The sequence below is a fragment of the Leopardus geoffroyi genome, chromosome D1 (assembly GCF_018350155.1).
Source record: "Leopardus geoffroyi isolate Oge1 chromosome D1, O.geoffroyi_Oge1_pat1.0, whole genome shotgun sequence".
Lineage (NCBI taxonomy): Eukaryota > Metazoa > Chordata > Mammalia > Carnivora > Felidae > Leopardus > Leopardus geoffroyi.
Window position 1 is genome coordinate 67,540,210 of NC_059329.1, and position 14,337 is coordinate 67,554,546.

General features: G+C 41.6%; 1 protein-coding gene and 1 non-coding gene across 2 annotated transcripts; both read right to left on the minus strand.

The window, feature by feature from the left end:
* Window positions 1–1,178: 1,178 nt before the first annotated feature.
* On the minus strand, window positions 1,179–12,779 carry EIF4G2 (eukaryotic translation initiation factor 4 gamma 2). Its single transcript, XM_045482517.1, has 24 exons — window positions 12,700–12,779; window positions 12,561–12,589; window positions 12,367–12,509; window positions 10,926–10,990; window positions 10,524–10,589; window positions 9,734–9,874; window positions 9,089–9,191; window positions 8,209–8,340; window positions 8,054–8,120; window positions 7,815–7,966; window positions 7,449–7,559; window positions 7,188–7,271; window positions 6,999–7,097; window positions 6,598–6,739; window positions 6,335–6,495; window positions 5,868–5,981; window positions 5,191–5,316; window positions 4,934–5,038; window positions 4,630–4,845; window positions 4,283–4,541; window positions 3,765–3,969; window positions 3,418–3,629; window positions 3,202–3,323; window positions 1,179–2,005 (listed from the first exon to the last, which is right to left on the minus strand). The coding sequence occupies exons 1-24, from the start codon at window positions 12,777–12,779 to the stop codon at window positions 1,940–1,942; spliced, it is 3,000 nt and encodes a 999-aa protein (XP_045338473.1). The 3' UTR covers window positions 1,179–1,939.
* On the minus strand, window positions 5,680–5,815 carry LOC123602842. Its single transcript, XR_006714609.1, has one exon. It is a non-coding gene; the product is annotated as a small nucleolar RNA SNORD97 (small nucleolar RNA).
* Window positions 12,780–14,337: the final 1,558 nt, after the last annotated feature.

Genomic DNA, 14,337 nt, shown 5'->3' on the forward strand with positions numbered 1-14,337 from the left:
GTTCTCGTGGCATTATTCCCATTTTCAAATCAGCTCAGAGGAAAAAAGTACCTTGCCTAAGATCGCACTGCTACTAAGTGGTAGGAATGAACCCTATCTTGTTACTCAAGTCCGTTCTTTCCACTTTTTCCTTTTAGGTCCAGATCCTGTCAGGTAATTTTATTAATTTGTGATTTGGTTCAGTAAATATTCTGTGTGCTAGGCTCTGTTCTAGGTGCTGGGGATAGATACAGCCAAACAGAACAAAAAACTCCATCTCCTCACATTCTGGAGGGAGTTAGACCTAAATATGCAGCAATGGTGGTCATGGCACAATCTAAAAAGGAAGAGAATAAATTATGTGCGTTTTGTTTTTTGTTATTAAAGTAAGCTCTACACCCATGGCGCTATAACTCCAAACCCTGAAGCCAATAGTCACATGCTCTTCCCACTGAGCCAGCCAGGTAGCCGCGAGTTACATTTTTTAAATAGGGTAGACAGTGGGGTCCTAATTAACCAGGCATTTGAGCCACAACTTGGGGAGCCAAGTCATCTACTTATGGGGGTGAGGGGAGAAATGGGAAAAAGGCTCTTATGCTTGGCATGTCCCAGGAAGTAGGCCAGCGTGGCAGGAGAACGAATGAGGGCCAAGTTGCAGGAAATTAGAGAAATAGGGTGTTGGGAAAAGGACAGGACAGCAGACTAGATCAGACGTAGGGCTGTGCAGACCAAAGTACTATCTTGACTTAAAACCCACTATACTATGGAACGGTATTAAGATATACCACTGATACTACACCACGGTCGTTATTTTTGTGTTGTCTGGCCATCCATGTATGGTTAGCTTCTCAAGTTACCATGTATTTCACAGGACAAAGAAATGTCACCAAGTTTGTTGCTATGCATTAGAAAGGGTTCTCTAAATTTGTGAGACCTCCCCTTGAATTTTCTCTCATATGTCATTTTTTTTTAAAGGTTTGAGAGAGCAACATTGTGTGTACAGGAGCAGGGGAGGGTCGGAGAGAGAATCCCAAGCCAGCTCTGCGCTGTCAGCACAGAGCTGGACATGGGCCTCCATATCACGACCCATGAGATCACTGTGAATCGAGAGGTGGATGTTTAATTCACTGAGCCACGCAGGTGCTCCTAAACCGTAATTCCTAAACCTGTAATTGCTACTTAAGTCACACACAACTCTATCAAGTATCACAATGTTTATTGATAGATACAAGTATATAAAATCAGGGCATGAACATGACTTGATAAATTAAGTAGACTTAATTTCAATACTATAATAAGAGGGACCAATTCAAATTCTCACCATTTGTTTCACACCCACAAAACCACTTCAAGGGCATTAATGATCTCTCAAAACTGATCAGTTTTGTGCAAGTAAACCATGTTTCTTTTAAAAAGACTTGTGCACTTGCCCAGGCTCAAGGATATTAAAATCTAGCACATAAAGCCCATTACTAGAGGTAGAAATACAGGCAATATACTATTACGGCAACAACCATCAATTACAGTTAAGAATTTTTCTGTAACAACCAAATGGATAATCAAATATTGCAACAACTCAAGTATTACTGAGCAAAGTGCATTTCTACAGTATTCAGTGTTGCTATTCAGTTTTCTAACTTAAAACAGCCTATGATAACTGGCAGCAAAGAAGGTCCTTGCAATAGACTGCCTCTGCTTGAGAACTTATGATGTAATTATTGCATGCTGCTAATATACTATCTAAACATTAAAGATACTCCTAAAATATTTGATGGTAGACTATGATTAAGACATTACACTACAAAAAAACCTTATGCAGAAGGAAATCCTAACTGACGTGCTTCTGCTTTAAATATTGTGAAAACATTACAGCGGAATGAATTTTCGCAGTGGTTAGGTCAAATGCAGTTACGTCATAGCAACAGTATGTTTTGCACAATTTAAGGCTTTGGCTGGTTCTTTAGTCAGCTTCTTCCTCAGATTCTTCTTCTTCAGCAGTTTCTAGCCAGGTTAGCCACTGATTCACCTGTAAATTTGTAAGTTAACAGAATTAAGCCATACTTCTGAAAGAGAAACTCAAATCCATAGTTTTAACTTAGCTCCTTTAGTGGGTTTGCTAGCTTGATCCTAAGTTTTAGATGGTACACCCTTTATAATAACAAAAGCCTCAGAACATACTGTAAATATTACTTGGCTATTAAAGAGAATTCTTTATATTTGGGAAGCTGTTGACTTCTTGACACTACTTCCAATCACATCGTAGGCTCATTTTAGTATGGGACAGGGGCTCCCCCCAAACCTGAATTATGTTAGCAATACTGGGGAGAGAGAGGAGAGAAAGATTCCTAAAAAGATTTCTAGCCCTATCCCAGAATTGCTAGCAGATTCCCCAAGGGCAGGGAGAATGATTAGCTCACAAAGCTCACCTGTGAACCTTAGGAAGAAAATACTGTAGAGACCAGTGCTTCTCAAAGCCTGATCCCCTATGAAATCAGCATGAGAATCGCCTGGACTGTGTTGTGTACCACAGACCCGCTAAATCTGATTCTCTGAAACTGGTTTTTCAACTACTCTGTAGGTGATTAATGTACTGTGATTTTAGAATCCCCAGAGATATAAAGGTCTTCCCCTAGGACTAGAATTCCACTCATAGAAAATGAAGATGTGAGAAATGAGAAGCAATCTCTTCTTTACTAACATTTTTTTTTTTTTATTTTTTTTTTTCAACGTTTATTTATTTTTGGGACAGAGAGAGAGCATGAACGGAGGAGGGGCAGAGAGAGAGGGAGACACAGAATCTGAAACAGGCTCCAGGCTCTGAGCCATCAGCCCAGAGCCCGACGCGGGGCTCGAACTCACGGACCGCGAGATCGTGACCTGGCTGAAGTCGGACTCTTAACCGACTGCGCCACCCAGGCGCCCCTTTACTAACATTTTTTTAAAAGCTTAAATCCAATCTTGTGCAATCACTCAACCATTCAACCTTTGGGAGTAGTTTTACTTCTAAAAAATGTTAGCCGCCAACATCTTACATATGTAATCACTAGGATAGAAGCCTTACACCACTTCACAGCTTTCCCTCACTGTACTATTTTTACCAAAGCTTGTAAACATGCAGAAAGATACATACAGATAAAACTACAACTATTTTGCCTCCTGTACTTCACTAAATACTAAGTAAACTGAAAAAAGCAGACTAAATGCCTCCAACAGAAGATTTACCTGGAACAAAGCCTTGCCTTTCCCAGGAAATTCTTGGGTTATATCTTCTTTCCAAGCCAAAAAAGCTTCTTCTTCAATAATTTCCATGTCATAAAAGTGAACAAAAAAGCGGAGCAACATGCCTAAAAGATAACACACAAACCCCGTGATCTAGTGTGATGTGGAAAAAACTGCCCCACGCTCGCCACTGTCCGGCTACTGTCCTCGGCCACTCACCTTTGGGGAAGTTGCTGTTGTAGCAGTGTACCTGCAGAGCATACAGGGCACTGACTTGCAGATCAACGTGATCATGAAGGAATTTCTGCATTACTGGCTTGAAAGAAAGCAGCAGTTGTTTTTCCTGCTCTAACTGTTCTTTGGAAGGAGCAGAGGAAGAATCTGTCTCATCACTGGGTGGGTTTACTTCACTAGAAATATACTGTAAGAAGCTACACAGAAAGAGATCTTGTCAGAACCCCAAAGCAAAATTTTCTAGCCCAAGAAAGACCATCCTTAGTCCCTTGCCTTATACTTTTTTCTAGTAAATAAAACAAGTGTTAATGTAACCCTAGACTTTACCTTACCTAGTCATTAAGATGTTCACAAATCCTTTATCTACATGAAGTTTGGGGGAGATGTTATCTTTAATCCATTTATATATGGTTTGAGGGGATGGATCCAACTTTATTTGCTTCAACAATTCCTTCTCCAATTTGAGGAGTGGGAATAAGAAACTCAGTCCCTTTCCTTCCAAAATCTCCAACATGCGGTCCTTATTCTGATCAATTTCTGAAGAGACAAAACCATCTACACATCAGCAGGTAGTTCATTTTAGCCAGTCGGCCTGTCTAGAAAATGGCTTTACAAATGATTTCCCAAATGTACAAGATTTATAATAACCCAGCAAAGCAAACACTTAGTATCTGGATCAAATGAGAGCAGTTAAATCATTATCACTTTTCATAAAGGTGAAATCTAACCTATGGTAATGCTTATCATTATCTGGACAAGATAATCCAGTCTGATTTGTATAGATCCACTCAAGATACTAAAGACTCTTCAGATTTTGTACTAAGAAAAAAAATCCCCAAAATTCTCTTACCTGGGAGCATTTTCTGCATATTGACCTTGCTTTGTTGAAAAAGTTCTGTTAACCATTCTCGATCTTGTAATTTAGCTAATTGCTGAAGACAAAGTAAGAAGAGAGGAAAATGGGTGCCACTTTCCAGTGGTTGAGCTAGTTCTGAAATGCTCACCAGCTCTGAAATGATGGCACGAGCTGCAAACTGTGCTAAATATGATTTCACCAAGGGGATGTCAACCTCCAGTTTGGGGCACTGGTCCAATACATTCAGGAAAGCCTTAGAAGGAATACACAACACAATCAACTTAGCAGTTCTCAAACGTGAATGCAAAAAAGTTCTCCCAGAATCAGAGCAGTGTTCTCACCTGCATGAAGTTGTCACTGGTGGCTATCCCTTCCTGTTTGAGCAAACTGATCAAAGAACTTGCTTTTTCTTTATCTTCATCACTTCTATCTAGTGACAGGATAATTACTTTGCTTAACATCTCAGGAAGAAAGTGTTTAGGAGCCCTCATCTCTCTCACACCACTGACCGCTTCATTCGCGTTCCCACTATTCAGATATTCAGTCACAACAGTTTCCTGAAAAGAACACAATCCAAGTCTCTTTAGTGTTTTCCTATCTCAAATAGACTCCATGAATCAGACTATGGGATTATTTGAAACTTACAGTTAGTTTAAGTAGTTCTTCCTTTGATGGTGGTGGCTTTTTACTAGTCTTGGCAGGCTTTTCCTGGATAAGTGGAGGATTAGTTTTGAGACCAAGCTGAGGTGTCTAAAAACAAACAAAAACACAGCAACATGACAAGTATGATTTAATTTTTTTTAAAAGTGTGTGAAGTTATAGGAAAGCCCCTAAAAAAAATCTTCAGACATCTTCATAAAATACCATAACCATAGAAAATACTATCCTACTACAGTCCATACCTGTCCCAGAGGTGGTGTTTGAGTGCGTGGTGGTTGTGCACTAGGAGGAATCATAGTTATCTGGGGCTGAAGCTTTGGCACTTGATTTTTATTCATTAAGAACGACTGAGCAGGCCTCAGGCTAATCTAGAATTGAAAACAAAACAGAGTTAACATGCAGTTGGTAAACATTAGATCCAACATCCTAAGATTAATTCAGTATATACAGACATCCTAGAATCTAGGGCGGAAGTTAGAGAATGGACCGCTGAAAAGTAACCTCCATGTTAACGTAACTTCTGGCAAGAAAACTAAAGATCTGATCCACATGAAAATAATATACAGTTACAAAAATCTTGTATTTGTACTAGGATTCTCCTAGAATAAGCATCACTAAAATATTAACTAGAAAATGTCTTGTTTTATTCTTATAGTTAAGTCATTCTATACACAGAAAAACACAATTAAAATCCTAACCATTTTCTTTGCTTTAATTGAAGATTTTGAGACTTGCCCTCATATCTCATAATCTTCGCTCATAGGACGCTGGACATCCAAAGAAAGAAAAAGAAGTATAGAAAAGAAAGAATTAAAGAACTCCAGCATTAAGTCCTCTTAACGCGTCTTATTTATAATCATCGGGCAATAGATTTCTGAATTGACAAACTATGGCATAGAAGTAACATAGGCAAATGTACCTCATCTGCATTAAGCTGTCCTTTCTTAGAAAACCGAGGTGGCATATCCTTCGACTGTCCTTGCAGCTGGGATAAGAGTCCCTGACTCTGGTTATGGTAGAGCTGGCTTAGCCCCTATTTTAGAAAGGGAGAAAGAGAGTCTAGATAAAAAGGGGTCCACAAATTATGGTAATCAAGTACCAAAGGGATGAGCCAAGCCATAAGGAAAGCTAAACTGAATTTGCCCAGAGAAAGTAAAGATGCAACAAGGGAAGAATAAAAATCTAGTCCTATCAAATATAAACGCTGTGATTTTACTAATTTTAAGGATAAGCATCTTACCTAGTTTTAAGTAACTGGTCACACAGATGCTTTGTTTTAGAAAAACAAACGTGACCCTAAAATATCACTTTTAAAAAAGCAAAAAATAAATCACATGTGTTGGAGGATTTAATATTTGTTGCCTAAGCATTCTTACGTTTCCTTACCTGGCTTTTCATAAACTTGCCTCCCATCTCTCCAAACTGCGATTGTGTGGGAGGCATGATGTGTCCCCCATGGCCATTGAAGAGTTGATTAGAACGATGACGCCCCATGGTGGGTGAAAATCTATCCTGGATAACTCCTGGACCAGTACCAATTCCGCTACCTTAAAATACATACAGGAACAACTCTTTACAACTCTGCTACTGTTAAAACATTTAAAGTTGATTTTTTATTTTAACAAAACCACGGTTTTGTTCAAAATCACCTGGCATTTGTCCAAACATATCAGCAAGTCCTCCAAGTGGGTCCCTATCCATTTTCATCCTGGGTGGCATGAACGGTCCCTCCAGAAAGAAGTCACTTCTCATCCCTTGAGCCATAGGAGCAGGAATAAAGACTCCTAGATCCTTTAGAAATAGCGAATAAACACCTGATTCTAGACACTATTTTACATAAATAATTCTCATTTTGGGGGAAAAAAAACCCTTTCAGGCTACTGGAGTGCTAATTATGCAATTTCTGTATATAATTTCTTCCCCAAATAGTAAACAAGAAATTAAAAACATTAATAAGCTCCACCAGTAAGAGGAGTCTCAAGTGTTAATAGGATCCCTGTGGTTCAATAAACTTAAAACCAACTGGATTAAAAAAACATCAGTATCTTACTTTTACTGCATCTTGACGGATTTGATTGATCGTCTTTGGTCCATTGTCAAGAAAAGCCTTGCGAGGAACCCAATGGTGTTCTCGCAACTCTACGGTATCCTTTAATTTAAAAACAGTTCTGGTAAGTTTTAATTTTAGTATTTCCAAAGAGAAGAAATCAGCTTATCAACACAGTTAAACCAGTTTTACCTGCAGCAGGAAACGAATCCTCGCTGGCAATTCCTTACTTAGCATCAAGGAGCACATTCGGGCAAAGTACTGATCCATTAAGGACTAATAGAAGAAAAAAATACTTCACTAAAACACGTTATGACAAAAGTGTACTATTTAAGGCTTTTAAGACTTCCCACGTTATAATCAAAGTTGATGGGCTAATATGATAATCCCCTGTATCACAAAAACAAGTCCTTTGATTTGAAGAAAATTAACACAAGCTACTTAATAATATACCTTGGCTCGTTCATGGTCTAATCTAGGTCCCACTGTCCTCATTATCTGACAGAGGCACTCCAAATCCTCTCCCATATCTTTGAGTTGGACTCTCTTCTTCTTTTCCAAAAGCTACCAAAAAGAAACGCCAATGTGTTGACAAAATCTTATTTAAGTTGTAACACTTTTCTACCTGTATTTTACAAAACACACTGCATACTTCAAGTCACTATTTACAACATTTAACTAGCAGTTTTGCTGACCATTCTGAAATATTAAACTAACCTACCAACATTCTCAGATAGTACAAAGTAATTATAATTGACCCCTCTCCCACAAATAATCATGTCACCAGTGATAAATCTAAGCCTACATTCACATACTTACTGTTTTGATGCACTTATGAAGGATAGATTCATGAATAAGATCAAGCTTTCCAAGTTCTCCAATGAATTTGATGTTCCCCAACATCTTGATCTTAGCAATGGCTCTCTGTTCCTCCTCCTCGGGGAGGAGGGGATTTTCACGCTTATCATAGACTGAAAATACACAACAGAAAAAAGTCAACATTCAGAATGAAATTCAATATCCCCAGTAGTACTTAGGTATCAAACATAAACTCTCACCATCAACATTTCTGGTTCGGTTTTCAAATTCATCTTGTAATTTGGAAATTAGGAGGCGTCTGAATGTCTATTGGAAACAAAGACATTTGGCAGGTTTTGTTAAATGAAATCTTTCAAATCAACTTTGAAATAAGCAAGCAAACACTACCACTTACTGTGCTTTGCTTCTGTCCTGGTTGACCCTCTGCTGCTGGGCCATCAAAGTTTGGTGCATCTTCTGCCAATCGCAGACATAGCTGAGCATACAGTGAGCTATACTTTGGCTCTTCTAGGGCTTTGTCCACAATCTACAGAAAATGGCATTTTTCTTTTTAAATAGGACAACCTTCTGAAAGTACCCTTCAACTTAATACTTCCTTATAAGCCTTAAGGATCTTAAACCTCCTAACTTTACTGACAAACTCTGCCTCATTTACCTTATGCATATAAAATGATTATTAGCACACAGCCTGAAAAATACAAGCACTTAAACACTAGCTGCAACACGGTACCAAAAAAGTCCAACTATACAGATCTCTTACAAGTAAAGCCCCCCACCCCCTCCAAGAGTTAAAAATATCTTGGATACTGAAACTATAAACAGACACTGAAATCTTATTATCAACTATCATACAATTCATTTCCAAGACCAAAATAGGTTTTCCACAGAAAGAAAAACACAAAAAATGTGAATAGCCTGTGCTTAGCCCATTTAACTCTCCAAGCATTGAATGAACAATTTACAAATTCACCTTTTAGGACAAAGGACAACCACACTTGGGGTAAGCACTGTGTAATGTATGAAATTAGCAAATCTCTGTTGTGTATGTGAAACTAATATGAAATTGTATGTCACACTATACTTCAACACGAAAAGTAAAAACCCACCTCTTAAATCTGATGCCATTAAAAGTTGGTTATTTTTAAAATCACCATCACAATTCAATAAACACGTAGCTCACGCCTCCAAGTTTTAAGCAACAATGTAATGTACAGAAAACTTGGGTCTGTTAACTATTTTACTCTCCCTTTCAGCTAAGCCAATTTTTAACTTACCAGCAGTATGACCCCTTTAAGGATGAGTTTAGACTCTACACCCACATTGAGGAGCTCAAGGCATAGCTTGTCAAACTTTTCAGGAGTAAGCTTATTTAGTATGCTGGGGAGAAAGGAATCATACAAAGTGTCAGGCAACACACAAAAAATTAGAGTTGAAAAACAACTTTGAAATTAATTTTTTCTTCAAGACCCATCTTACCCGTATAACCAAAGGTATGTTAAAATAAAGCTGTTATTCAGGTAATATCTGTACCTGCTTCGGGGTCCCCAGCTGTTTGACAAATCTTTCTCACTACCTCAAAAGTCAGAAAGCAAGAATCTTATTAAGGCTAAAATCCAGGAACTAAGACCAGTGTGTTCCATGCTTCTTCAGTGGGTTACACATCAGGCATGGGAAATATCAGGACAAAAAGGCTTATGTATTTTAACTCAATGACCACAAGCAACCCTTAAGCCTCAAAATAGCCAACATGCTGCTCTTCAGTTTAAGATAAAACTGCCAACACTGGCATTCGTTAAAATACACACTTTGGACGTGAACATTGCCTTCTAAGTAATACAGCCTACACACGAGACAAACCCAGCCAACTCATTCTTTTCCCCTCGTTTTAGTGAAAGAACAAAGCAGATCTATAAACTTACCCTCTTACTTTCCTGAAGATTGCATCATGTCGTTCTTTTTCATTTGCGGAGTTGTTTGCTGCGGAGTTGTCATCTCGTCTAGTGCTTCGTGCAGGAATCCATTTCTGAGCGTTTTGCCCTGGGGTTTTCCCCAGGAACTCGCTAGTAAAAATTTATAAGATTCCTAATTAAAATGATTTAAAACCTAGCACGGTCACTTATCAAATGTCATCCCACTCGGATATCTTTCTAAATAGAATAAGCAGTTTACATGTTTTCAGTTTCCCTTACAACTAAGCAACTCGCAATCAATGCTTCTCAAATTCAGAATCACCTGAAGGGCTCGTTAAAAGAGATTGCTGGGCCCACCCGCAGTTTCTGTTTTAGTGGGTCTGGGGTAGGACTAGATAATTTGCATTTTTAATAAACTCCCAGGTGATGCCAATGCTGGTGGTTCTAGGAGTGACACCTTGAGAACCAACATTTTCTAATGTTGTGTGACCATGTTCCTTGCATGCATACAGCTCTACCACTAATTAGTACAGGTAACTGCTGATAATAGTAATTGTTGATTTCTGAATATTAATGAAAACAATCCAAAGAGCTAAGGATAAAGAGCAGTTTGAGAGCCCTAATTCAGGTAATTTAGCAAAAAGGGTAATTAAGAACTGATATTCTAAGATACATAGCAGAAACCATGCCCAGTATGATTAAGATTCTCGATATCTATAACTACATCGTTACATGTGTGAAATACTATTAAACTAAATCTGTTCTATGGCAACTCATGGCTTCTACACACTTACTATACCTGTTGCCAGCAGTCTTGGGATAGTGCTGAGGTGCACCCCTACTTCCTCCTCCGCCCGAAGAAGCACTATTTAAAAGAAAAACTTCTTTAAAAATCCATATGCCACCTGTCTCACTTAAAAGGGCTAAAGGGTCTCTTTAAGTATTCTGTATTTCAGAAATTACACTACATACAAAGAGGAAACTGGGCCTAAAGGAAAGTCAAATCACTGACAACTACTCTTCAGAGGACAAACAAAAAGATAATGAGAAGTGAAGAACTTAAAAAAAAAAAAAAAAATGTACGTGGCACATTATACATTGAACTTGCAGCATATTAAGTCAGAATTACTTAGCGTGGGGATTCTTTTGATTTTGCGATTGGTCTCTTGGTAACAATTGCCAAAAATAAATCTCCACATACCTGAAACGAGAAGCACCCCCTTCTGCGATCGCACTCTCCACTTTGGCGGCTTGACAACGAAGAATCTTCAAAAGAATAATATTAATGGATGGGGTGGGGAGGGAAGAGGATGGGAGAAATGAAAAACCTAGAATGAGAAAGAGTACCAAAATTAGACACTGCTAACACACAAATCTATAAAGTTTCCTTCAATTAGAATTTATTTCAGATCCTGGCACTGCAGTTAACTGAACTTTGACTGCATTGCAGATCTCCTAAGACTAAAATAGAACGTACTCAAACACAAGTGGACAATTATTTTGCTTAGCCACCTGGAAATTCCCTTATGTTCAAAGATGCAAAGAACCTTCACAGAAATACAAGAGACAGCATTTCAACTGTGAACAACCAATCTTTGAAAAAGCCACATTCTACTTTCTTGAAAGCTGAGCACCAACATCAAGAACAGAAAACCTAACTTATCCGCACGGGCACATTATGTGGAAAATATCCTAAGTTTGCACTGCCTCGACGACGAGCCCAGCGGGCCGAATAAGACCTGACTAAATAGCAGTTTTCCTCCACTGTCCGTTCTTTTAACCCCTCCGCACACAGGGCATCCAGGAAGATGCGAGAGGGACATGGGTGTACGGTGGCCTGGCACTCAGCAGGCGGAAGACACCGGCAACAACATGGCAGCAGGAACCTCCGCCCCATTTTTTCCCTTCCTAGGAACAAAAGAGCAGTGGATTCCTCCCACCAAGGCTGGAGTTAGGGAAGTGCTTCCGACAGCCTCCCCTCAAACCGCTGGGGGCAAGCCTCGGCGGGGAGGAGCGGAGGCCGCCCCCGCCGGCCCAGCGCCCGGCTCTTTGTTCTCCAGGCAGGAAGGCGGCCTCCTTCCCACCCGCCGCCTCCGAGCGGGCCCCCTCCCTCCGCATAAATCCCCGAGGGACTGACAGCCGCTTCTCCGTTCCCTTCCCTGCTGACAAAAAGACGCAAATCCTAGTTTTCTCTACCCTCGCCGGTCCCAGGGCCTCACATACCGCCTCCCCGCCGGGAGGACGGACTCCGCGACTCCTACGCCTCGGCTGGTCCCGCGCCAACGGCCGGGGCCTCCCCGCCGGCCTGCACGTCGCTCCCCGCCGGGGCGCGCGCGGCCCCGCCACGCTCTCTCCCTCCGAGCACACCAGCGCCTCGGCCCGCCCTGACCCCGGCCACCGACAGCCACGATGACGGCCGGGGGACGCCACGGCTCCCGGTTTCCTTCTACTCCATCAGCAACGGGAAAGGAGAACAAAGGAGAAGAATTTCTAGGTGCCCGGAGCGCGGAAAACACGCTAACAAGGGCCGCCCCGCCCGGCTCCGCCTGCGGCCGCCATTTTGTACCGCTCGAGAAGAAGCGGCCAGGGGACGGCGGCCATTTTAGAGCGCTCTACTCGGAGGCGGCGGCGGCTCCACTCACCTTCACCGAGAACTCAGCAGCTGCCGCCGCAGCTGCCTCCTCAGGATCCGGTCGTCGGGGACAGGGAAGGGAGGGGGAAGGGGAACGGAAAACAAAAAAGGGGGAGGGAAGGGGGAGGAAGGAGTCGGGAACGACTTGAAACTCTCAGCTCAGAGGAGTCGCTGCCGCAGCCACCACCCGGTACTCGCCGCCACCTCCATAGAGCTCCGACTCGCTGCTGGCGCTGAGGCGTGTCTGAAGCCGAACTTATCACTCTGGAGCAGCCGAACCCACCAGAGCCGCCCCGAATGGCTCCTTCGCCACCCAATCAGCAGTCTGGTTGCACTCTACCACCAATCCGCGTAGAGCGGTGGGGAGGAGTCACAGGGCCAAGCTCGGTTGCGGCGCAGCCCCGCCGCAGTGCGCAAAGCCATATTCGCGAAGGCTCTGAGACCAAGCCAGTGGCGTAAGGGGAGCTGAGTACCGTGGAGATGCGGGCCACTTGCGTAAAGTCGGAGAGCCCTTCTGCGTCTGCGTTGGTGTGGCTGTCTCATCTTCCTCCTCTTTGTTCCCTGACTCTACCCTTGCTCGAGTTGTGTAGCCCTCTTCCCCTCTACCTCGTTTTGTCACCGGGAATATGGGGGTGGAACTCACTTCTCCCCTACCCTACCCGATTCCGGTCCGTGGCGAGTCAGAGCACTGATCTCTCCTGGCGCCCCCAAGGAGCCTTGATTTCCCCCCCGCAGCCCCGGCTTCTCCGGGACCGGCCTATAGGGTTGAGGCCTGGCGCCCCCGGGGCGCAGTGCCTGGAATAACTATTGGTCTCCAGGTGCTCAGCTACGGCCTCCTTAGGTCGGGGAGGCGGGAGGATGGGTTCAGGAGACAAGAGGATGCACCCAGATGCGTAAAGAAGACTTCATTCAGCCTCTCTTTTATTCTACCCCCTGCAGAGTGAATGAGGGATAAAAAGAAGGGGTTTACTGTCTTTGTACCTCACACGAGAAGCAGCTTTTCCCGAAGGAATGTCCGGCCAGCGGTCACAGGAATACCCAGACTATACCAGACTTCTTTGGAAGAAGTATTTGCGGAGCGCGGGCGTTTGGAGGATTTTAATTGCTAGCTCCTGATTTTTGTTTTTTGGTTTTGTTTACTTGTTTTTAAGCACGTTGAAGATTGTCAGCCGTGTATTTCCATTTTATGTAAGGTTCACCGTAACAAATAGGATTAGGCTTTTCAAAGCAGCAGGATGAACTATTTATACTTCTCAGGTAATATTTTTAAGGAAGGCTACCGGAAAATGAAGTGTTCCATCGTTTGCGACATTTCAGCTACAAAAAAAATGGAGTCCTGGCTATGCAAAAATGGAGTCATGTTTCCATGTACTTAGAAGAAATTTCCCCATCTTCATTTTGAACATGCAGTTCTCGATACAATGTATATCAAGAGCAAGAAACTGTGTTTTAACATGCATGTCTTTTAAAGAAAGTGTCCAATAAAGGACTGGATTTTCACAGACCAGACATGTTTGACAGGTCAAAACAGCTCTTGGTGTTGAAAGCACCTAGTCCGTAATATAGTCTTCACGAAAGTTGCAGTTTGTCCTAGGACGTTTAAACCTGCTAATAGAAGGGTGTGGTGTGGCTCTGAAGATTTCTAACACAATTCCACCATCTTTAGATCTTTGACATATATGAGGCTGATCATTATCCCTCATTCTTTTACTAGTTATTTGTTATTAAGTCAATTTCACTTGACCTTTATCTTTAGCAATTGGAAAAGATCTCACTCTTGGAGTTAGTTATATGTGAAAAAAAAAAAAAAAACATTTTGGGAAAGGAGGAAAATTGTGTATCAAATACAAGAAATTGTGTTTCAAATACTTTGTAATTTCAGGACCCTGTACCTTCAAAATAACACCAGAACAATATTTCTTTATAATATTGTTATAGGGCTTTATAGGTTTGCAAAAGGGCTTTTCATATTTGTGGTACT

Excerpts from the sequence above, each read along its gene's own strand:
- EIF4G2 (XM_045482517.1), bottom strand. The coding sequence starts at position 12,779 with ATGGCTTTGCGCACTGCGGCGGGGCTGCGCCGCAACCGAGCTTGGCCC. Across the intron at positions 10,991-12,366 it reads CTGCTGAGTTCTCGGTGAAG|ATTCTTCGTTGTCAAGCCGC; the intron begins GTGAGTGGAGCC and ends ATTCTTTTGAAG. Across the intron at positions 8,341-9,088 it reads TTAAAGGGGTCATACTGCTG|ATTGTGGACAAAGCCCTAGA; the intron begins GTAAGTTAAAAA and ends CATTTTCTGTAG.